Source organism: Rhincodon typus, chromosome 21 (assembly GCF_021869965.1).
Source record: "Rhincodon typus isolate 14 chromosome 21, sRhiTyp1.1, whole genome shotgun sequence".
Classification (NCBI taxonomy): domain Eukaryota; kingdom Metazoa; phylum Chordata; class Chondrichthyes; order Orectolobiformes; family Rhincodontidae; genus Rhincodon; species Rhincodon typus.
In genome coordinates this window covers 47,112,760-47,136,505 of record NC_063352.1, presented here as the reverse complement: position 1 = coordinate 47,136,505, position 23,746 = coordinate 47,112,760, and the positions used below count along the sequence as shown (strand labels likewise).

Genomic DNA, 23,746 nt, shown 5'->3' with positions numbered 1-23,746 from the left:
ACTGTGAGATAGTTGACATAGTTTCCAGGCAAGCAGCCCATTTGATTGTCTGTTTGGGCTTCCTGCCAATCATCTGCCAATATTACAGGCTTGATGATCCACCCCACCAGAAAAATCATTTATTTGCTGCCACATTGGAGAATGTACTGATTCATCTTTGAATGATCAAATACAATTATGAGTTGAATGATTTAAAATGAACAAAATGGCTTCATCAAATACTGTTCCCATTGTTTATGACCCAAAGGGTAAATTCTCTCTTCTACCTTTAATAGTTTGATGGCAATTTCTGCCATGTCTAGGGAATATTGCTTTATCTGCGTCCTCACATCGCTGCAGTCTAAAAAGCTGAGCTCATTTCCAAATATCTTCATGCTCAGGCCACATGTCAGCTTCTTCTTCTTCTTCGCCATCCGTTTTGTAAACTAAATCAACAAAACAAGACAAAGGTCTGAATAGGATATAGAGAGAAGGGCAAATTAATCATAGAACACACTCTGCACACACAGTCATAGAGCTGTACAGTATGGAAACAGACCCTTCGGTCCAACTCGTCCTTGCCAATCAGATATCCTAAATTAATCTAGTCCCACTTGCCAGCATTTGGCCCATATCCCTCTAAACACTTCCTACTCATATAGCAATCTGGATGCCTTTTAAATGTTGTCATTCTACTAGTCTCCACCACTTCATCTGGCAGCTTATTCCATAGGTGCACCACCTTCTGTGTGAAAACGTTGCCCCCAGCTCCCTTTTAAATCTTTCCCCCTCACCTGAACCCTATGCCCTCCAGTTTTGAACACCCCCACCCCAGGGAAAAGACCTTGAGTATTCATCCTATCCATGCCCCTCATGATTTTATAAATCTCTATAAGGTCACCCCTCAGCCTCCGACATTCCAGGGATATACACTCATAGATTCTGAAATAACTCAAACCATCTAATTGACTCGAATTCAGCTCAATTATATTGCAAACAAAATACAAGCTGTTGCTTAGGGCTTTTCTGGCCCAGGTTCAAGTCCCAGAGATGTGTAATAACAATTCTGAACAGGTCAATTAAAAAATATCTACAAGCTGTTCCTCAACCCAAGCTAGTCAGAAATTCAAACTGTTGTATACTCTCAATGCATGTTTACTATCGGGACTAAGTGTGAGACAGAAAAATCTTTGGAAGGCACTTGCCCTCTGCAAGCACAAATTGTTTTACTTACAAACCAACTCAGGAACGTACTTCACCTGAACTGTGACCAAAATTTTATACAAAGTTATGGTACCTTTTCAATTGGGATATGGTCACTCATTTCTGATTCTTTTGGTTTCTTACATCAGCATGCACTATTCCAAGGTCAGTTCAAACCTGCTAGCCCAGCACTTCTTATAAAATATTAAGTTAAAATATTAAGTTATATCATTTATTCTGAGGAGTTCCACTTTTTGAGTAAAATACAAAATAATTTAAATACATCTAAGGTTTGTGAAATCTAGTAATACTTTTTCCAGTTACACAATTGACATCTGAATGCAAGTCATTGAGTCACAGAGTCATACAGCACAGAAACAGACACTTCAGTCCTACCGGTCCATGCCAACCATGTTCCCAAATTAAACTAATCCCACCTGCCTGTGTTTGGCCCATGTTCCTCCAAAACTTTCCTATTCATGAACTTATCCAAATGTCTTTTAAATGTTGGAACTGTACCTGCATCCACCACTTCCTCCAGCAGCTCATTCCATGCACAAACCACTCTCGGTGTAAAAAGGTCGTCCCTCATGTCCTTTTTAAAATTTTCTCTTCTCACCTTGAAAATATGCCCCGTAGTTTCAAACTGCCCCACCATAGTGGGGGGAAGACCCTTTTCAGTTTGATAACCAACTATAGTTACATATTTTCTCTCCAAGATTCCCAATTTAGATCATCTCAGATTTAGCTTGTTTAATCTTCCCATTCGAGTTGATATTTTGATAAGTGCATCCTTACTTTGGCCTCAAGTTCATAAATTCCACTGTAGTCCACGTTGTGGCAGCTCTGTTTTGCCTTTCGAAGCCTGGGTTTCTCCACCTGCTGCCTTGCTGCAGAAAACTTCCTGAGTGAGTGCCTCTGTACAGCTCCCAGCTTCTCCACAGACTGAATAGAAGACTTCAGCGGATTTCTCATCCTCCATTTCTTCCCGGAACTTTTCGTGCCCTTGGGAACATCCATCAAAGGAGCTTGTTTGTGACCAAACATCTTCTGTACCAGGTATTCAGCATTTTCGAGTCGAATGCCAACCTGCAAAGGTACAAGCAGAAAACACTATACTATAACTTCACACTCACTCCGTTTACCCTCCATGGTACAAATAATCTTCACCCTAATATGTAAAGCTTTATCGGCAAGGTCACTTATTCGTACTTCTGGAGAAAAAAAAAGGTGAAATCATGCATGTGAGACCAAAATGTCTTAATTATTTCACCACAGATAAAAATGCAGAGCTTGTGTACAATAATTCAATTTCTGCTATTTCAGGGTGCTGTCGCTTCATTTGAGATAATTGCATTAATATCTGTGCTTACCTACTATTGTCATCAATTGCAATTTCTAGATTGGAATCCCCAAAGTTCTAAAGCCCAGGTAAAAGTAGCTGGTCCAACAGGGGATGCACCTAACCCTTAGGCCAGTTAGTTCCATTGGAATAATGGAGGGCATGTAGGCATGGATAAGTCTGAGATCTTCAGTAGGGTACATAATGTATGGCTCCCCAAATCAACGAGTGTCCCTCCTCTCCTAGAGATCCATCCCCTTGACCCCCAAAACACAAGAACATCAGAAATGGGAGCAGGAGGAGGCCATTCAGCCCCTCGTATCCACTCAACCATTCAGTGAGATCATGGCTTACCTTCTACTTCAACACTATTTTCCTGCACTATCCTCATATCTCTTGATGTTTTTAATGTGTAGAAATCTGTCATAGAATCCCTACTGCATGGAAGCAGGCTATTTGGTCCACCTAATCCACACTGACCCACCAAAGAGCGCATACCCTACCCACCCCCCTACCCTATCCCTATAACCCTGCATTTCCCATGGCTAATCCACCTAGCCTGCACATCCCTGGACACTATGGGCAATTTAGCATAGACAATCCACCTAGCCTGCACATCTTTGGACTGAGAGAAGAAACTGGAGCACCCGAAGGAAACCCACACAGACACGGGGAGAATGTGCAAACTCCACACAGACATTGCCCCAGGGTGGAATCAAACCCAGGTCCCTGGCGCTGTGAGGCAGCAGTGCTAACCACTGAGCCACCGTGCCGCCCAAAGACTAGAGCACCTCAGACTGTTTGACCATGCTATTAATCACAGTCTTGACCGTAGTCAATAACTGAGCTTCCACAGGCTTCTAGGGCTGAGAATTCCAAGGAATTCATTAGCCTCTGAGTGAAAACAATTCCTCCTCATCTTAGTCCTAAATGACACGCCCCTTTACTCTGAGACTCTGTCGCCCAGATCTAGACCCTCAAACAGGGGTAACGCCCTTCCTGCACCCACACTGTCGATCCCTGTCAGAATGTTGCATGCTTGAATGAGATCACCTCCCGTATACTTCTGAACTCCAGAAAATATATGTCCAATCTATTTAATATTTCCTCAAAGGACAGTCCTCCCATCCCAGGAGTTAGTTAAGTGAATCTTTGTTGCAATTCCATGACAAGTATATCTGCAGGGAAGATCAAAACAGCACAATACTCTGTGTGGTCTCACCAAGCCCAAGACTGATGATTACAAATAAACTGGAATCATTTCCAGTACCGGTAAGGTGCAGTAACCCTTTTTGGGCCTTCATCAGTTCAGTCACTGACCAGGAAATTGCTAAGTCCTGCCAATACTGCTATGGGTTGGTCATGGAGAAGATGGTGAAATTAATTGCTTCAGCAAGCACAACATGCAGAAGATAGGAGCAAATTATTGCAGATGCTGGAATCTGTACTGAAAACACCAAGTGCTGGAGATCACAGCGGATCAGGCAGCATCCGTGGAGAGAAAGCGAGCTAATGTTGAGTCTAGATGACTCTTCATCAGAGCTGAAGACTGCAGAACCTGCTTTCATGTATCTGTAGAATGTGAACTGATTCATGGGGTGCTGTTGCTAGCCAGCTGCCTGATTGCTGGATGATCTGAGGTGGCCTTTCGAAGCAGCCCACCTCTGCTCTCTGACTCCTCCTGCACTGAGGTGCTACAGCTGCACATAGGACATGCTCCTTTCTTTAAGGAACTACAAAAGTAGTGGGCAAAGTCAGTCCTGAGTCAGCTGTGCGGTTTGCGAAGCCTTTGGATGGGAAAGTCCAGGTCTATCTCTCGGCTTCTCAAACTGCCACTTGGCATTGACTCCCTGTTTATAAATCAGGGAGATCAGCACAAGAACAGGAGGCTTCATTCAATCCCACGTTCAGAAACCATCTAAAAGGTAAGCAACAAAGAAGTTGATTCTTTCAATACCATTGAGTGGAGATTTGGTTACTTAGTCTAGAGTGGAAATTCTCACTATAGCACTGATAGGAACTCCATTCAAATGAAAGGGCATCTACTGAAATCAAGACTGGAAAGCCCAGTGATGTATGTTCGAGGGGAACAGAAAGTGGTTTTGAATCTTCTAAAAACAATGTGAGCTCTAGAAAAATTCTCAATGCCTTTAGAATTAAAGAAATAGCTCCATGTAGTAATTTAGCACTTTCAGTTATTTCTAAAGTTTTTTATCCTGAGGCCAATTCTTTTCTGTGCAGAACTGCAGTAGATGAGGGAACTATCTACCTCTTTTTCTTTCCACATTCTTAGTTTTGGAGGAAGAAGTTGAGTGGAGCAGTGGTTACCTTCCTCGCACTGATCCAGATATTCCCAAGTTTAGATCCCATCCCAGGACGTGCTGACCAAGAAAGATGTGCTCAAAACACAACCACATAGATTCAATATCAAGTTGCAAAGCCTTCTAAAGTACACCAATAACAGCAAGACCAGGAGAGATTCTTGGTCAGCCATATGAAGAAAATACCTTTGAAGCCATTACCGTCACTCCCCAAGGAGCTGGACTACAGGTACCTTGTAGCGTGGTGAACTGTTTCATTGTTAACCCAGTTCTACATTGTGATTTATCTTCTGCAGATTGAATCTAATACTAATTCGATGGATTAGCCCCCACTCTTGCAGTAATGACCCCATGTGAAATAAATTTAGGGCAGTCTGAAGCTGGGCATTGATGTCGCCAGAGTGGGATTCAATCTTTGTTCCCACTAGGCAGAATGAAGACCTATCTCTTTGCCCTATCTGTGGTGGAGCTATCAGAACTACCTCCAGGCAGAGAGATGAAGAGGAAATTATTGTAGCTTTGTTGGTGAAAGAGACACCATAATCGTCAGTTCAGAGATTTTGCCATGTGACAGATTGGAAGATACATGAGGTACAGAAGGAAGCTATTTGATCAGACAGAGCCAATATAGACAAATTAACACCCATGTTGGAAAGAGGGGAACTAATTGATATGGAGTACTTGGATTTTCAAAAAGGATATGAGATAGGCCATTTAGGACTGAGATTAGGAGAAATTACTTCACTCAGAGTGTGATAAGCTTGTGGAATTCTCTGCCACAGGAAGTGGCTGAGGCTCCAATATTGAAGGTTTCCAAGTTAGATATATCTTAAGGCTGAAGGGACCAAAGGGTATGGAGAGAAAGCAGGAAGGGGGACTGAGCTGGATGATCAGCCAGGATCATATTGAATGGTGGAGCTTGCATTAAGGGCCAAGTGGCCCACTCCTGCTCCTATTTTCTATGTTTCAATACGAAAGGCATTTGATACGGTCTCAAACTGAAGGTCGTTGCAAATAATTAAGAGCTCACCGTGTAGCAGTAACAGATTAGCGTGGATAGAAGTCTGGTTAGTTTTTGTATTTTTTGTACCTTTCATCTTGGTGAGATTTTGTGCTCGGACGCCAAATTTCTTTGATTATCCATAGCTCTCAGCTTCTCACCAGTATATCTATCTCCCTTTCGTCCAAAAGGCATGACTTCACATCTTCCTGCCTCTACCAGTCTTATTCTTAATATTTACTCAGTCCATCAATGCCCCTTTGCAATTTTCTGCCTCTATCTGGATAAATTACTGTGTCATCTAACTTGGTTTTACCAGTAACTTTGGCTATCTATTCCTTCATCCAATCAATTTACAAATATAATGGAAAGCACCAACAGTGACTGTAATAAACTACTGAATTAAACCTTCAACCCTTTCCTGATGAAGACAAAAGTTGGTTAATTGTATAATTCACTTGTAGTGTTAAGACTGTTCTCAAAATCAGTAGATAACATCTATAAAGAAGTCACACAAATGCTGGATAACTTATTCCAAAGGGCTGTGCGATGGAGCTTACACTCACAGTTGGTTGAGAAATCTTGTGGAGCTCAAACAAAATCTGATTGATTACTTAATGGAGACTCACGCCTTGTAAATATTTTAAATGAAACTTATTGCGCCTGACCGCGACATTGATGGGGACCAGATTGGTGCCAAATCTCTTCTCGGGTGAAGCATCTGAAACACCCAAAACACGCTTCTGCAGATTAAATCATATTTTCAAAGACAGCGTTTCATTTGATTAAATATAACCTGCCTCAAGGAGGTTGACAGCGTAGCCCATCACAAATACGGTCAAATTTGCCATCGCAGAGCGTGGCATGAAGGACTTGGGAGAGAAAACAAGGGCTGCTTCTGCATTTGCCCCAACAGAGGATGTTTCTGCAACAAACAAATGCAAAAGAAAACCTCAGAACATGGATGGTCAAAAGTGTCTCTCCTTCAAACACCAAGGCATCTTTTTAACTATTTATTTCACACAATTAGTGCAAGTACAGAAAATCTTACAACAGAACTGAACAAGGATAATTTCAATGCCAAGAATTTCCTCAGGCCTTTGCCCGAACCAATCACTGTAGTAATATTATCCATGACTTTATGGTGATTGAGTCAGACCACCCTGAGGAATTGCTGGCTAAGTCACAGCAAAGAAAAAAATGTTATAGAGTGAAACACACATTGTGAGCTGTGTATTACAATAAAATTTTAAATGGCACAGGCTTATTAAATATCTCCATTATCAAAAAAATCATATGAATGGTGACATATTACTCAATAATTAATTATAAATAAATTCTTCATTAGTTTGAACACACTGAACTTGTGTATTGCTGAAAAACCACACGTTAGGTCAAAGTTTTCCATCTTGCAGTCATCAGATTAATTCACGAGAAATACCAAAATAAAGAGAAATGAAAATTCATATTACACGTGAAGACAGTGCTGATTGGTAGAATCATTGCCATAGAGAATGCATTAGTAAGGATGACTGACAGTTAACCGCAATACTTTGGGACATCAGACTGGTTTTGAAATTCACTGAAATTCAGCTTGTTGCTGAAAGAGGGCATGTCAAAGACATTCTGGGGGAAAATGGCCCCAATCATATCATTTCCCACTGTGTATCACACAAATTCATGAATAGGCCTAAGACTGTCTCTTTTGGACCTACTACCTCTGTAGTAGCTACACAAATGGTGTTCACCACTAACACGACACTGCTGTTAAGCCAAGAAGACATTCTGCCCATCACTCAAATGAACAACGGGACATGAATTTCAGTGCCAGTGTGGTGCTGGGTATCTTGACTGTGCGCCCTAAAGATCGAGAGATCATAGCAAACAACATTTCGCTTTGGTGGTTCACAAGAAGTAACTACTGACCCTACTGCATTTTTAAGACTCACTACACAGTATCCAACATTAGATGTGATTCTGCAATTGGGCAACATGTGTTTATCTTTTAACTTAACTTTCTTAACTGTAATGTTTAGCTTTTAACTTTATTTCCCTAATTTATGTTAGGAAGAATGGTAATGTAGAACTTTTAGCTTTATTCTTTATCTCTCATTTTGTACCTAATCTACTTTAGGACCTAAGATTTGTAACTAGGTACTTTGTGCCTTAGATAGCACCGTGTGTGGCAACATTGTACACTTTGTACTCTTGTACTTGCACGTGACAATAAAAGCTAATTCTAATTCTAAATAATCTGCGTGTATGAAGAATTATGCTGACAACTAATGTTGGAGTTTTAGTCAGGCTGACAATATGGCATTTTTGCATGTACTGGAGGTGCTTATAGTCATCCATAGGGTCATGGGTTTTGCAGACAGGAAGAACATGCACAGGGACTATGACTGTTTCAACCCAAAATGAATTGATAGCCATTTGCTAGTTCACCTCTCTGGGCAATATCCTGACCAATCCAGTCCACCTACTTCGTTTCACAGTTTGTTAATTAACTGGCAGTTATCATTAACTGCATTCCCCATGGCAACATATCTGCCAGTCAGTGTCCACTTGCCAACCAATCAGTGCTCTCTTCTCGTACAGCAAATATGTTGGTTTCCTCCCTAAATTGGTATTCTTGCAAACTGGTCTGATGAATATAAGACAAAATGTTTTTTAAAAATGTCCTTTTTCAGCAAAACTCTCGTTTTTACATTTTGAGTCATTGCAAACACATATTATTTGCTGTTAGCATCTGCTAAACTGAACATTTAGAGTAATGGACAGTTTTAATGTGCTGACCACAATGGCAACAATCTGATCACATTATCTTCATTAGTAGCACACCAGAACTGAAGTTTCAAACTGCTACCCTTATTGCTGAGATGGAGGCTTGGAGACTGAACCATGCTGCTTCAAGGACTGTAATACTGTTTTCCAGATATGTGGCATAATGTTACTGTTGCTCCCATACATGTTTCATTTAGATTTTTCCAACAAAAGTAGAAATCCTACTGTAATTACCAGACATGGGGGCTACAATTCAGGAGCCAGAAACTAGAATGTAAAATGTATGCCTTTCAAACTCAGAAACAATGTATTCATTTAAGGATCTGAACTATGGCTGTAACTTTATCTGTCCAGTATTCCTATTCTCTATCCATCCCTTCTTAAAAAAAAACAGCTTAAGATAAAGCACAGTTCTAGAAGAAAGGGGTTTTCTATTGGGTTATCTAGGGTTTAGTGGACAATGGGCCAAATGCTGGCAGATTGGGATGACTGGTCAGAATAGAAAAGTTGGACCAAAGGGTCTGTATCTGTGCTGTATGACTCTATGACTCTGTGAACATCCTTCAGCAAGCTCAGAGAAGCATACAGCACGGGGAAAGAACATTTTGCTCTTAGGAAGAGCTACACAATTAGTCCCACTCCTCCATAGATTTTATACCATAACAGCGTGCAGCACAGTATACATAGAAACCCTACAGTGTGGAAACATGCCCTTTGGCCGATCAAGTCCACACCGACCCTCAGACATCCCACCCAGACCATTCCCCTATAACCCACCTATCTACACATCCCTGAACACTACAGGCAATTTAGTATGGCCAATCCACCTAACCTGCACATCTTTGGACTGTGGGAGGAAACCAGAGCACCCGGAGGAAACCCACGCAGACATGGGGAGAATGTGCAAACTCCACACTGACAGTCGGCCGAGGGTGGAATCGAACCCAAGTTCCTGTTGCTGTGAGGCAGCAGTGCTAACCACTGAGCCACTGTGCCGCCCAGTACATTAAAGCCCAGACGTGTGTCAATTTGGAACCCTTTAAAAATGGAAAGTGTGATTGCTTTTGAGATCCCTATTCCCAATCTGACTTTAGGCTATTTTTGCCGGTATGGGATATAAGTGGATTAGGTAAAGCGATGCTGTGGTTCAGTGGATAGCATTGCTCCCTCACTGAGCCAGGGACCTGGGTTCAATTCCATCCTCGGGTGTATGGAGTTTGCACATTCTCCCCGTGTCAGCATGGGTTTCCTCTGGGTGCTTTGGTTTCCTCCCACAGTACAAAGATGTGCAGGTTAGGTGGATTGGCCACGCTAAATTGCCCACAGTGTCCACTTATGTGTGGGCTGGGTGGGTTAGCCATGGCAAATGCAGAGTTACAGGGATAGGGTGGGGGGAGGTGGTCTGGATGGGCTGCTGCTTGGAGGGTTGGTGTGGACTTGATGGGTCGAATGGCCTGCTTCCACACTGTAAGGGTTTCTACAACTCTAAATGCAGGTAGTATGCACCAAACTGTGCTAGTGCCATTAGGTTGAACAATCTAATGCCTCCCACAATTTTTACAAACCTGTACCCCTTATATGAAGATATATGGGTTATGGCACCACAAAGGAGGTGTGAAACAGGGGGGAATGCCCAGTCCTAAATAGGGAGCTAAAAGAAGTCACCTGTTCCTGGAATCTTTTTCAGTAACAGGTTTTGAAAAAGAAAATCAAATTGCTCTTTTAGGCTCAGAGGTTAAATGGTGTTTTGTTAGTTGACAATTATATTGGCCAACTCTGTCGACATTCATTTGAGTAACTTCCCACCAGGAAAAATGAAGAAAACATAGCTTGGGATTCTTAAATGTAATAATGAGAAGAGATTTAAATCTCCCAGCTCTGCAAAACTGAAAGAAAAATATCTGTAATTCTCACTTAAATAAGAAAGAAAAAGCCACCAGTTTCTGGAATGCATTGGTTGACTGGTGTCCTTTAGAAAAGAACTGTAGCCAGATGCCTTGCCGTTTCAACAGGCTTCATTGGCTATGAGCTACAATGGTTTGTTTTCATAGCAGTAGCCATTACACATGCTTGTTTGAATTTACAAAAGCTACAATACCACCCATCTTAGCAGTAGGCTGTCTTCATAATTTGACTGACCATTTTAAGAGATTACTAAAGGATTTTCTGCTTATGATGTGCTTCATGAAATAGATGTTTGTTTTTTGACAATATTATAGCTTTAAGAGGAGTACTTTGTCCTGTTCTTCTTTGGAGAGGCTTTAAGACAGAGACGCTGAGCTGTCTATTTGAGTCCAATAGGGTAATCAGCTTGTGAGGCCTTAAGTTGTTTTTAAAAGTTCGAACAATAGAAGCAGCCTGAATGGGTGGGGTCAAGCTCTCACAGAACCAAGATTTTAGTTTTAGTAATTCAGCAGCAGTTGTTGAGGTCTTGAAGTTGGATGTGGAAGCTCTTATTCCTCTTTCTGTTAGAGCTACTGTTGGGGTGCTCTTCCTGCTGCTAGAATTGCCTATGAGGCAAGCAATTTTTTTGAATTTATCTTTGCCATTGTTGTGTTTATGGAATGTTACTTTACTGGAACAGTTATTGTTTAGTAATTAAATCGCCATTATTCTGTTAAATTTTCCAATAGAGTTGTCATTCTACTTTCTTTTTCTTTTGTTGTATTTTAACTATAGTGTATCAATAAAGTGGGCTTTGCTTCAAGACTGGTAGTTTGGCAAATCAAATTGCATCCACTTTAAAATAAGAAAAAATTAGGGTCTAGGCTATCATCTTAATATATTTTGAAGAAGTTTGGTCTGGTCCATAACAGTTTTCTTTTTCAACAAATGGTCTATTTCTAGCTTCTTTTATGCAAGAGAGGTGTTTGTTTCAGTACGATGCGTGTTTGAATGTAGATCTATTACATTGCTGTAAGTTTAATTTTTTTGCATTTCCATGTTAAAGACTTGGGTCCAGAGGTATGCTCGTAGTGAATAGTGAATGAGTCAGCTAGTGGCTATGGATGAGACAATCAGGATATGGGAGGGGCATGGAGTGTGTAAGGGAGCATGGGGTATGTGAAAGGGCATGAGGAGGCATGTGGGGACAGTGTGGGATGGAGAAGGGTAGAGTTTGAGGGCCACCATTAAAACTGGACCAATGTCCATCACCCCACCTGACACCTTGGACTAGCCTCTGGAGGCAGTAGGGTCTGATTCCATCATGTGCTCTCTCAGTCTCCTCAGAGCTGGGTACTATTAGGTTAAGAAATGACTTAACTTCCGCCTCCACAAAAAATATGGCCTTAATCCTCAAGCTGTGGCTGTTCCAGATCCATCCTAATGGTAAACATTTCATTTACCATCAGTCTTCCATTTACCACCATTAACCCAAGGTTTTGAATCTGAGATTTACTAACAAACATGTTGTATATTAATGAATGTTTGCACTTTACAAAGGGGGCTCTTTTGTAATGTTCACTCCACTGGAATAGCCCTGTGCTAAAGCAAAATGATAAATCCTTTCACAACAAACCATGTATCAGGCTACAATACCCGAATCCAGCAACACTGATCATTCCATCAGGATATTATTCAACTTTTCTCAAGATATTTGCCAAAACAAAAAAAAAAAATCAAACTATCTGGCTTGTTAACTAGTTATTACAATTGTAAACTATACCACCTGAGAAACCTTTAATGCTCCAATTAGCCACCCATGGTCATGCATCCAGAAACACTTGTTTTTGGTTTAGGAAATTGCAATGTGTAGAGATCGGTTTTTGTTGCCATTAGACTTTACATCTGGATTTGATATCAATTAATGGAAATTCCCTTGAAAATATTGAACTTACTCAGATCAAACACATTAGCACAGTACCTGGCCGGAAGGTGGCATCCACATAAGATGAATATTTCCAGTGTTCTAGGTCAAAATCTTTAGTGACAATGTCATTTGGAAGACTTTTCTTAATCTGCTGCTTGAGAGGGTCATTAGTTTCCAATAGCTGTGACAGATGGGTCCATACAAATGAGCCGACTGTGAAAACAAATTTCATTGTCAAGTGATAAAGAATGATCATGCTCGGGAGACTAGATTAGTAGATGTTGGAATCAAATAATTGAGTCTCAGGTCATTCCAGGATTGGATCTTACACACTGTGATCCTTCCTGAAATCAGATTAAGCAACCTGAGCAATTTCTAAATTTATTAAAAGTGCTTCTCATTGTATGAGAACAAAGACGTGTTAGCAGTATCGGAAGAAATAGCCACTAAAACTGATTCTGAAAGTGAGTCTTGTTCTAAATAGTAATTACTGACTCTGCAGAAACTAAATCTGAATTTGGTCTATATAGATCACATTCTGCTTGATAAGTAAATGCTGAAATTTATTAACTGAAACATTCATGCTCAATCTCACACTTCTTTTGGCTACCAATTGAAATAATGGCTCTAATTATAACGTTCCACTTCCCAAAAATCAGGTGAGGGGCCAGTTCAAATAGAGAGGGGTCTTTTCCCACACTGATCTGGCTGGAAATGATTTTAAAGTAAACTTGGCCATATACAGCCATGTAGAATTGAGGTTAGAAATGAGATCAGCCATGAACTTATTGAATGGCGAAGCAGACTCAAAGGGCCGAATGGCCTACCTATATTTCTTATTTGTACGTAAGACAGTAGGACCCATCTTCAAAAGCACTGTGGGCTCCCATGTCATCAGCAAGGCCCAATCTGCCACTTCAACCCACGGCCTGTTCAACCAAACTAAGCTGCGGATGTGGCCCAGAAAATAACTCCATTACTGTGTGCTCCCTGTAATCGCCCACACCCTGGGAGTGTCTGAAGGAGCTGCTAAGAGTCTATTTTAGTGGCTCCGTGCGTTAACCATAAGAAATAGAAACAGGAGTAGGCCGTTCAGCCCTTCAAGTCTGCCTTTCCGTTCAAAAGGACCATGGCTGATCCGACATTCCTCACGTCCACTTCTTGCCTTCCCCCATAACCCTCGATTGCCCAACGGGTCAAAAATCTATTTAACTCAGCCTTAAATATACACACGAGGACTCAGCACCCACAGGTCTCTGTGGCAAGGAGTTCCAAAGACTCTCAGCCTTCTGGCAGACAAAATTCCTCCTCTTAAATTGGTGTCTAAGATGCTGGTCTCCTGTCATTATAAGTTCTACGTCTGCATGCTGGCCAGACAGCGATTCCCATAGGGATTAGGAGGAAATATGACCTTGCACATACGGATGGTGTGAGGAATAAGAATTTTCTGAGTGTCAACATGCGAACCTATCATTTAGCCTGGCCCGTGACCCTCCCATACCTTAAGCCTACCCAAAATAAAATTAACACTCCAACTCAAATATGATCAAACCAAAATGTCAGGTTTCTTAATAGCCAGAACTACCCTGTAACATTAATCTATCAAATAACTAGGATAGAAATAATTTTTAGTTGTTGTTAATAAATTTAATTTCAAGCATTACGATTTGCTGCTCTTCCTTCAACCAATATTCAGTTTTGCAATTAAAACAATCATATTGTTGAGCAGTTCTGATATTATTTTCAGAAAGAGTCACAAACACCTCAAAAGTGACCAATAAATATACTTAAAATTGTGAAATTAGAAAACGCAGTAAAGTGGTATTACCACATTTAAAACACTGTGGGCTAATTATTAAAGTTGAATAAACAATAAAAATGAACAGTAACAAATTAATTGGCAATATGTAGGTCCTGCTGATAATTTTCTCCAGAGCGACTCAACAATAAAGATGTAAAATGCTAGGATTTATTGCAAATTGTAAAATCATATCAAGTTCCCAACCTTGACTGGATCTTTCATTCTGTAGAGTGACTGCCACTGTATCAAATAGCTGCTCACTGGGACATTTCATTAACATGTAGTAAGAAGCAATTCGGAGTTCGACATCTTCATCCACTGTTTGATATAGCTGTCTTAACACAGTGCGCTGGAAACACAAACAGAACCACTGAGATGACAAGGATCAGACAGAACAAAGGAATCATATCCCACAAAGGAAACAGTAGATAGAAAACGTACAGCATAGGAGAATGCCATTGCATCCATGGTGAGTGAAAAATAGTTTCTACCTTTCTGTTCATGCTCTGTACCCTCTTGGGGATGACACCTCGAGTGCATATTCACATTTTTAAAAAAAACCTCTCTGCCTCTCCCATCGAATTGTCCACCGACTAATTTAAGTCTATGCCACTCCCTGCTTATAGAAAGCAGTCCTTGTTACCTATCTAGGTCCTTCGTATTTTCATATCCCTGTCAGCTATGGCACAGTCAGGATCACACTCAAAGTTTTTGTGAAAGAAAATAATTGTAGATGTTAAGGGCATGTGCTTTAATTCCACGTATAGGCTATAATACTAATGAATACATACTCGATATTGTAAATGAGAAAACAAATCCTAAAAACGATATCCAAAGAAGGAAATCTCAGTTCTGAGGAAGGGTCACTCGATCCGAAACGTTGACTCGGATTTCTGTCCACAGATGCTGCCAGATCTGCTGAGCTTTTCCATCAATTTCTGTTTTTTTGTTTCTGATTTACAGGACCCACAGTTCTTTCGGTTTTTATCGAGAAAATCTCCGCATTTTGTACGGGACATTGTGAGGCCACTTTTAGAATATTGCATTCAATTCTGGTCTCCCTGCTATGGGAAGAATGCTGTTTACCTGAAAGAGTTCAGAAAAGATTTACGAGAATATTTCCAGGATTGGAGGGTTTGAGCTATAGGGAGAAGCTGAATAGGCTGGGGTTTTTTTATTCCCCTGGAGCATCAGAGGCTGAGGAGTGAACTCAGAATTTATACAATAAGCGTCATGGATAGGGTGAATAGCCAAGGTCTTTTCCCCAGCATAGGTGAGTCCAAAACTAGAGGACTTAGGTTTAAAGGGAGAAGGAAAAGATTTAAAAGCAACCTGAGGGGCAACTTTTTCACACAGAGGCTGGTGCGTGTATGGAATGAGCTGCCAGAGGAAGTGGCAGAGGCTGGTACAATTACAACATTTAAAAGGCATCCAGATTGGTACATGAATAGGAAGGGTTTAGAGGAATATGGGCCAAATGCTGGCAAATGGGTCTAAATTAATCTAGGATAACTGATTAGCATGGATGAGTTGGATCGAAGGGTCTGTTTTCGTGCTGTACAGCTCTATGTGCACAGTGTGTTCAATCATTAACTTGTCTCTTTCTCTATATCGAAAAAGATGTGAGAGTCAAGTATTTTTTTTAAACACAGGGTATTAAGTGCCTGGAATACACTGCCAGAGGAGGTGGTAGAAACAGATACAATAGCAACGTTTAAGAGACATTTTGACAGATACATGAAAAGGCATAGAGGGATACAAGTCAGATAGAGGCAAAATGCTTTTAATTTAGAAAGGCATCAAACATTGGCACAGGATTGGTGGGCTGAAGGGCCTGATTTTGTGCTGTGCTGTTCTTTGTTCTTTGTAGTACTGAGGGAGTACTGTCCATTAGAAGTGATGTTAAATCGAGAACCAGTCAGACTGCTTCGATGAAGACCAAGCAAAAGCACCAATCTGTTCCTGTCATTATAGAATCCTATTTTACTGTTGCTTTCCAGACCTTCTTCCTGTATCCCCTGTATAATTAAGCCACTGGTGGCGCTTGACGCTGGCTGTACTCCTCAGAGGCAAACATAGGTTTGTGTGAGATATACACAGGAGACTCCTTCACTGCCTGTGAGCTCCTCATTGTCGCTCACTCCCTGCCCAACTGCACGTGGGGAGACCATCTCCAGAAACGTGCAGCTCTCAGCCTCACGGAAGCACCTTGGGTAACACAAGCTGGTGCACAAGCTCCAAAATCCAGAGTACGAGCTCCTCCAGCTGAAAACACTTGGTCATTGGGGACATGGGAGTTTGTATGTAGGACTGTTTAGGCAGATCTTTCTTTAAATCAATACTTGATAAATCAAAACCCAACCAAGAATGACTATCCTGACAAGGACAGAAATATGAATAATCTGTTGTGAGATATTATCTTACATCAGCTTCACAGGGAATGCGTCTGAAAGCACCAATAACTGCGAGCCGCACTTCCAGCAGACTGGATTTTGCCTGTAGACATTTATTCAATACTGGGATCTGCGCTGTGGCAGCCAGACCAGCGTTTCCAATTGCTTTCAGGGACAACAGCACCTGGAGATGATATAAAAACACACACACTCCCATTAGTCACAACTTTTGTAGACCCAGCGAGCATTCAACAGCAGAAACTGGTAAATGGTACACCATAATAGTGGAAAATGTCTGCTCACTCCAAAGTGATGGAAGAGGTAATTTACCTGGCTTTGTGCTTCTGTCAGAATCACCCACATCGTAAAGTTAGGCACTCGATTTTCCAACCATTAAATTAAATGGTTGGAAATCTAATGTCTATTGCACGCCCAGGTTTCTGCTGTGCTCCCTGCAGAGGGCATGGATTTAGAAATCTGCATCTGCTGGGCTGCCCAAACAGATAGGGAATGAGCAAAGAGATCCCAGAATAGTACCATCTGGGGTTAAGGCTGTGTGTTTACCCATTCCTAAAATCTCTCAATGATCCTTGTTAAGTACATGAGCTGGGGGGGGCTTGTAAACCTCTCCAAGAGTTCACGTGCTCTCATGAATAAGTTAAAGAGGCAAAGAAGTGAACTGTTCATCATTCACATATTAGAGAAATCTAATTTTAGAGATTCAATAGCAACATTTGTCTTAAAGGCATTTCAAAGGGTAACAGAGTGAGTTAGCACACTCGCCTTTTCTCTCTGGTACCTTGATTGGATTTGCCTGCTGAACCTCCACACCAAAGGCTATGTGATGGACTTCCATTAAATTGGTCCCACACTTATAGACAAGATAAGTTTGCTATTGGCTTCTGGATGATGAGAAGATGGTCCTCATCTTACTGCATGGCATTAGGCCTATTGAAGATCTAGAGGCTAATAATCAGTTTGACTCTGTTACAAACACACCTCCCATGGTCAACATCCTAGCCTGAGACCTGAACCCAGAGATTCTGGCCTGGTGGTAGGGGACATAAGCACTGCAGCAGAAGAACTCCTGGGTTGAACTGAGTTAGATACAAAAGCACCTTCTCTGAACTATAAAGGTCTCAAGTGAGTCTAATGACTTCAGCCTAGTTCCTAGTAAGTGCAGGTTACAAAACTCACATCGCTCAGATAAATTATTGGCAGGGCACAAAGAGGCGAAGAAGAGGGCTTCTGGATAAAGAGGGAATATATTTATATATATTTTAAAAAAACTCATTAACCTGGTCAGAGATGTTATTATACACCTCTGGAGCAGGTGGGACTTAAACCTGGGCCTCCGAGTGAGGGATAAGGACACTCCCACTGCATTACAAAAGGGCCCCTTGTACTGACACAGAAGGGCTAATGTGTGGAGATTAAGGTTAGGATGGAATTGTGGATGAGGTATGAAAGAATAAATGGGAATTATTACAACACATCATACTGACGTATTTATATTTCTGCACTATCATCAATTTCATGCCCTATCACTCCAGCGAAAGCTTTTACTGTTCTGTTGTGGTTTCTCAGGGTGATCAGAACACAGACTCTTCATTGAAAAGTGACAGATTAATTCCTTCTGATCGTTCTTCAAATAATTAATAGAGATGGACTGTGCAGGCGTACTCTTTCACTGTTACTATGTCAAGTCCATAACCATTGATCCTACAATTTCTGTCTCAAATTTTCAACCCAACTGGACTATCTATTTTGTTAAACACATTTATATTAGATGTCCAGTGAAGCTAGAGCATTTGTTCATACATAATTTTGTTCATAGCAGGCGAAAAGATACAAGGCTTGCAATCATTATAGATCTCGCAGCTCAGTGCTGATATTTTATCTAAACATGCAAAGAAATGCAGACAATACCTAAAGGTTTAGAAGTAAATTACATTCACAGCACAAAGATTTAAATAACAAATCTTGCAAGCAATCTTCTATCAACAAATAAAACAGCAATGAATTATGATTAACGTTAATTTTAACTTCAGGTAGAATAATCAATATATAGAATACAGCATAGGAAGAGGCCACTTGGCCCATTAAGCTGACTCTTTGAAGTGCAATCTAATTAGACCAATTCTCTCACTCCTCATATCTCTGCAACTTTTTTTCCTTTGAATATATATCTGATTCCCTTTCGAAGGCTACTGTCGAATCGGCACCTTCCACCCTAGAACTGCACCCAAAATCCTATCCACTAGTTGTATAAAATTCTTAACATTATGCAAATGGTAGATAATACATTAATATCATTTGGGAATTTGGATTTTAAATTTTGGGTGAAATAGATGTTTCATTTTGTTTCTGTGAGTTTATTTTTTAAAGAAGAGGTCAGAAAGTAATGTGGAACAACGAAAAAAGGATATCATTTCCAAAAGGTTATGCAATTTGATCTGGCAGGCTACCTGTTTACAAAGTTGAACTTCTATGACGTTTAGATAAAACAGACCAGGGTGACTCTTTTTTTTGAATTCAGAAGAATCAGGTTTCAGTTTAGGAGCACAGGTTCCCCGTCGCAGAAGTGGGGTGTCTTCTGTGATGTCTCCACACTGTGAGAGTTTGTGGAGAAGTTTCCAAGCTACCAGAACTGAAAAGCTTTAGGAACTGGAAAAAGTCAGTTACGTGAAAATGTAGAATTAAAGTAGGAATGATACTTCATGGGTGTGAAAATCTATAAAGATTATTGCTGGGAAAAAGGTTGAAACTTTGCTTTGCTGTTTATTTTAAGATCTTTCTAAGCTATATGACTTGGTTTTTTGTGTAATTGTGATGATTCTATGGCTTTAAGAGGTGTATTTTATCCAGTTTTTTTTTGAAGAGAGGTTTTAAGACAGAGGCGCCTAGCTGTCTATTTGAATCCAATAAATAGCTTGAGTGGTTTTGGATACTTTTTTAAAGTTGGAACAATAGGAGCAGCCTGAATGGGTGTGGTCAAACTCCCAGAGAACCAGGAGTTTTTGTTTTAGTTTTTTAGTCGCAGTTGCTAGGGTCTTGAGCCTCAATTTGGACGCTGCAGTACATCTCTCCCTGCTACTCTCTCTCTCTCGGGCTTTTCACTTGACATTTTTCCTCCTGAGCTAGAGAACTGCTTGTGAGATTTTATTGTAATATTACTGAATTTGCCTTTGCCAAGGGTGCGTTTATGAGATGTTACTATATTGGAACAGTTAAATAATCTATTATTCTGTTAAGTTTTCCAATAGAGTTGTTATTCTAATTTCTACTTTCATTGCATTTTAACTATAATTTTTGAATAAACTGTTTTGCTTCAAGATTGGTAGTTTGACCAATTGAATTACATCAGGAATGCAATGCCTGGCACTTATCTTTAAAATAAGAAAAAGTTGGGGTCTAAGCTATCTTCTTAACATATATCGAGGGATTTTGGTCTGGTTCATAATGAATTTTAAGTTCTTTTGTTAAAAAACTTGCCAACTTTGTGTGAACATCCTCAATCACCAATCCCTATGGTAACTAACTGGAAAACAAATTAATCTATGGTCTATGAAGCTAGGTTTCACTCATCATCTGAGTTGCTTAGTATTACCATCTGCTAGGATCATAAGATTGCTTCTTCTGATTCTTTTGAAATTTTGTGTCCTCTTGTTATCAATTGTAGATGTTGAACACATTTGGTGGAATTTTACTCCCTTCCTGAGAATGTCTCGCTGATGCAGGGAGGGGATTGGGCTGTAAAATCAGTAAAATCAACCTAGTGGGGTCGTGCCTGTTACTTCAAGATGAGACAAGTTTGCTAAATACATATTGGCTCAGCAAGCACAAATCTGAAAAAGAATCATCAAGTGGGAACCAGTCTGTGGGGCAGATTTATTTGTGACACAGAAGTGGAGAAAGATCACATATTAAAACAGAAAGCACTGGAAAAGCTCAGCAGGTCTGACAGCACCGGTGGAGAGAGAAACACAGTCAATATTTCAGAACTCCTTTGGACCCTCTTCTGAAGAAGAGTCACATCGGACTCAAAACCTTAACTTTGCTTCTCCCTCGAAAATTGCTGCCCAACCTGCTGAGTTTCTCTAGCACTGTCTGCTTTTATTTCAGTTTTCCAGCATCTGAATATTTTGTTTTGTTTTAAGAAACAGGAAGATCACAAGATTCTGAACAGTGACAAGGCTTCTAAACATATGTAAGACTATGAAGCAGAATGACCTGGTATTTCCTCTTTGATCAAGTTATTAATGCAGCTTACTTTATCAGATCCCAGAGTGGGACTTGAACCCAGAACATCTGCCCTGATGACAGAGATGCTACCCCTTACACCACAAGACTTCATCATATGATACAAAATTTTACTATTTAAAATTTGAGGGGTCCATTCAGATGTAAGCACATGCTTTGTCTGCGCCATAGACCTGACAAAGGGGCTGCACTCCGAAAGCTAGTGATTTCAAATAAACCTGTTGGACTATAACCTGATGTCATGTGATTTTTGACTTTATCCACCCCCCAGTCCAACACCGGCACCTCCACATCATACTTCACATATTCATGTGTATTTGTTATTATAATAATTTAGTTGTAATTATAGGATACAATGGGTCAAATGGCCTCCCTTCTGTACCAATAACTCTTCAGTGATTCTGAATAAATGCAGACATTTGGGGTAGGGTGCAGCATTGTAAAATAGAACAGGCTTGTACCTGTTGAAGACAACACACAGTTATACCTTCTCCTTTCTCTCAGGATCCCGTGCTCGGCAGTTTCCTTGTACATAACTTTCGAGGATCTTCATGAACTCCTGCACCTCCGGGACCACTTGACAACGATTGCGCATCGAACAGAAGTTATGAACCAGTGAAGAAATTCCGAGAAAGGCCTGTGTGCGCGTGTCGGGTGATCTCAGCAGGGCCTGTGAATTAAAACCAATCCAATTGATAAGACTCCACACTTTCTTGTAATCAAAGGAGCTTGATAACACAATCATTGGCACAGTTTTCTCTCCCAATCTTCCTCACCTTTGTAAAGGATCAATTCTATGTCCTGCTTCCAGAGAATAAAATCATAGAATCCGATGATGGGCTGAATGGCCTGCTTCCACACTGATGGAGGCCATTTGGCCCATCGGGTCTGCCATGATCCTCTGAAGGGCATCCCACCTGCCCCATACCCATAATCCTGCATTTCCCATGGCTAACCCACCTAGCCTGCAGATCACTGGACAATATGGACAATTTAGCCTGGCCATTCATCCTAACCTGCACATCTTTGGACTGTGAGACGAAACCGGAGCACCCAGGGGAAACCCACGCAGACACGGGGAGAATGTGCAAACTCCACACAGACAGCTGCCTGAGGTTGGAATTCAACCTGGGTCCCTAGTGTTGTGAGGCAGCGGTGCTAACTACTGAGCCGCCCAAACTGTTAGCAAAACTGAGCAGACACTTGTATCATAATTCATTGACAAATGGATCTTTTAAGACCAGTTCATGTGTGATATGCCTGTGCCAGGATGAGCAAGTTAATGTTTCCACCATTAGACCTCTGACACCGCCAACTGATAATTATTCATACTCCATCACACCACAATTTATAATAAATTTAAGACTATGGATTAAACGAAGGGTAATTTTTAGATTAGCAAGAAGCAGGATGAGCACGACAGTTAGTGGATTGCCATAAGAATGCCCAAATGATTCACTAATTTCCACTGCACAGAAGAACCTATTCTTAGCCCCACTTATCCCCATTATGTCACTAATGCCTGTGGCCAGAATTTTGCTACTGAGGTAAGTAGCTAGAATTCAGTGATTTCTGCTTTCAGGGAAGGGGACAGAATTGAGTCAGGACTGCCAAACCCTGATCAGATCAGTAGCACCCGCCAGGATGGGTAAATATCTAGGCAGGCTCTGGCAATGGCATAGTGGTATTATAACCGGACTGTTAATCCAGTAGGCCCAGGTAATGTTCTGGAGACCGGGGTTTGAATCCCACCACCGCAGATTCAATTAATAAAAATCTGGAATTATGAGTCCAATTATGACCATGAATTTGTTGTCAATTGTCAGAAAAACCCATTTGGTTCACCAATGTCCTTTAGGGAAGTAAACTGCCATCCTTACCTGGTCTGGCCTACAGGAGACTCCAGACCCACAGCAATGTGGTTGACTCCTAACTACGGTCTGGACAATTAGGGATGTGCAATAAATGCTAGCCTAGTCAGTGACATCCTAATTCCATTAATGAATAAAAAAGAAGTACAAGCTCTGTTTTGACTTAATTATTTTAAAAGGGGCCCTTTAACCATCACACCTCATGGCCTCACATCTCCCACCCACTCCCCACACCTTCTCCATGCCAATTCATGCCCCCACAGGGTACCACCGCAGCATCTCATACCCATCAAAACTCCTTAATGACTACTCACCCAGTATCTATCACTGGCAGGCCTCAGGAGCGAAATGGAGATGAAAAGAGCAATAAAATTCTAACAATGTAATGAGGCTCCTTTGATACAAGCAAATCATTAAATTCATTCAAAGATTTTAAATCCTGTCATACAGCCAATCTGTTATAAAAACAAACTTCTTTTCAATAGTCATACCACAAGACAGCTAATCCTTTAATAATCTCTTTAATCTGTCAATCGAAATGTGAACTCAAACCTCCTTGCCTCTCTGAGGTATATGTTTTTGGGGCGTTTGAAACTCAGACAAGCTCAGATAATGACCTCAATTCTAATAATAATCATTGGGAAATTGGAACAATAAAATTCCTTGAAACCCCAGGAACAGATGGCAATGATTTTTTATAAGCTACACCAGATAGTATGTTAATCAAATCATCCACCAATTACTTTAAAAGCTATGGTCTTTTCCATGTCGAAAGTGCTAGCAATATCATAACTTCTGGTCATGATATTCAAAGAAAACATTCTGCTCTTCAAGAGCATTTATGCCTATACCATGAAATCTGTCACCACAAATTGCAGGTGAACAGTGAACATGAGCTTGTTTGAACCCAGTACTAATTCCAATTGCACCCGACTTCAAATTGTGGAAAAGCACCTCAAGCCCTAAAATTGTTGAACT

At 40.8% G+C, this 23,746-nt stretch overlaps 1 protein-coding gene across 1 annotated transcript in view; it reads right to left on the bottom strand.

Moving 5' to 3' along the window:
• Positions 1–12,544: 12,544 nt before the first annotated feature.
• The window catches only part of LOC109917276 (apolipophorins-like), a 103,045-nt gene continuing 91,843 nt past the window's right edge, over positions 12,545–23,746 (bottom strand). Inside the window, exons 11-15 of the mRNA XM_048609762.1 lie at positions 21,385–21,567; positions 16,666–16,818; positions 14,446–14,590; positions 12,596–12,653; positions 12,545–12,551 (exon numbers count right to left, since the gene is read on the bottom strand). Coding sequence (XP_048465719.1) covers positions 12,545–12,551; positions 12,596–12,653; positions 14,446–14,590; positions 16,666–16,818; positions 21,385–21,567 — 546 coding nt within the window. The remainder of the gene's footprint in view (positions 12,552–12,595; positions 12,654–14,445; positions 14,591–16,665; positions 16,819–21,384; positions 21,568–23,746) is intronic.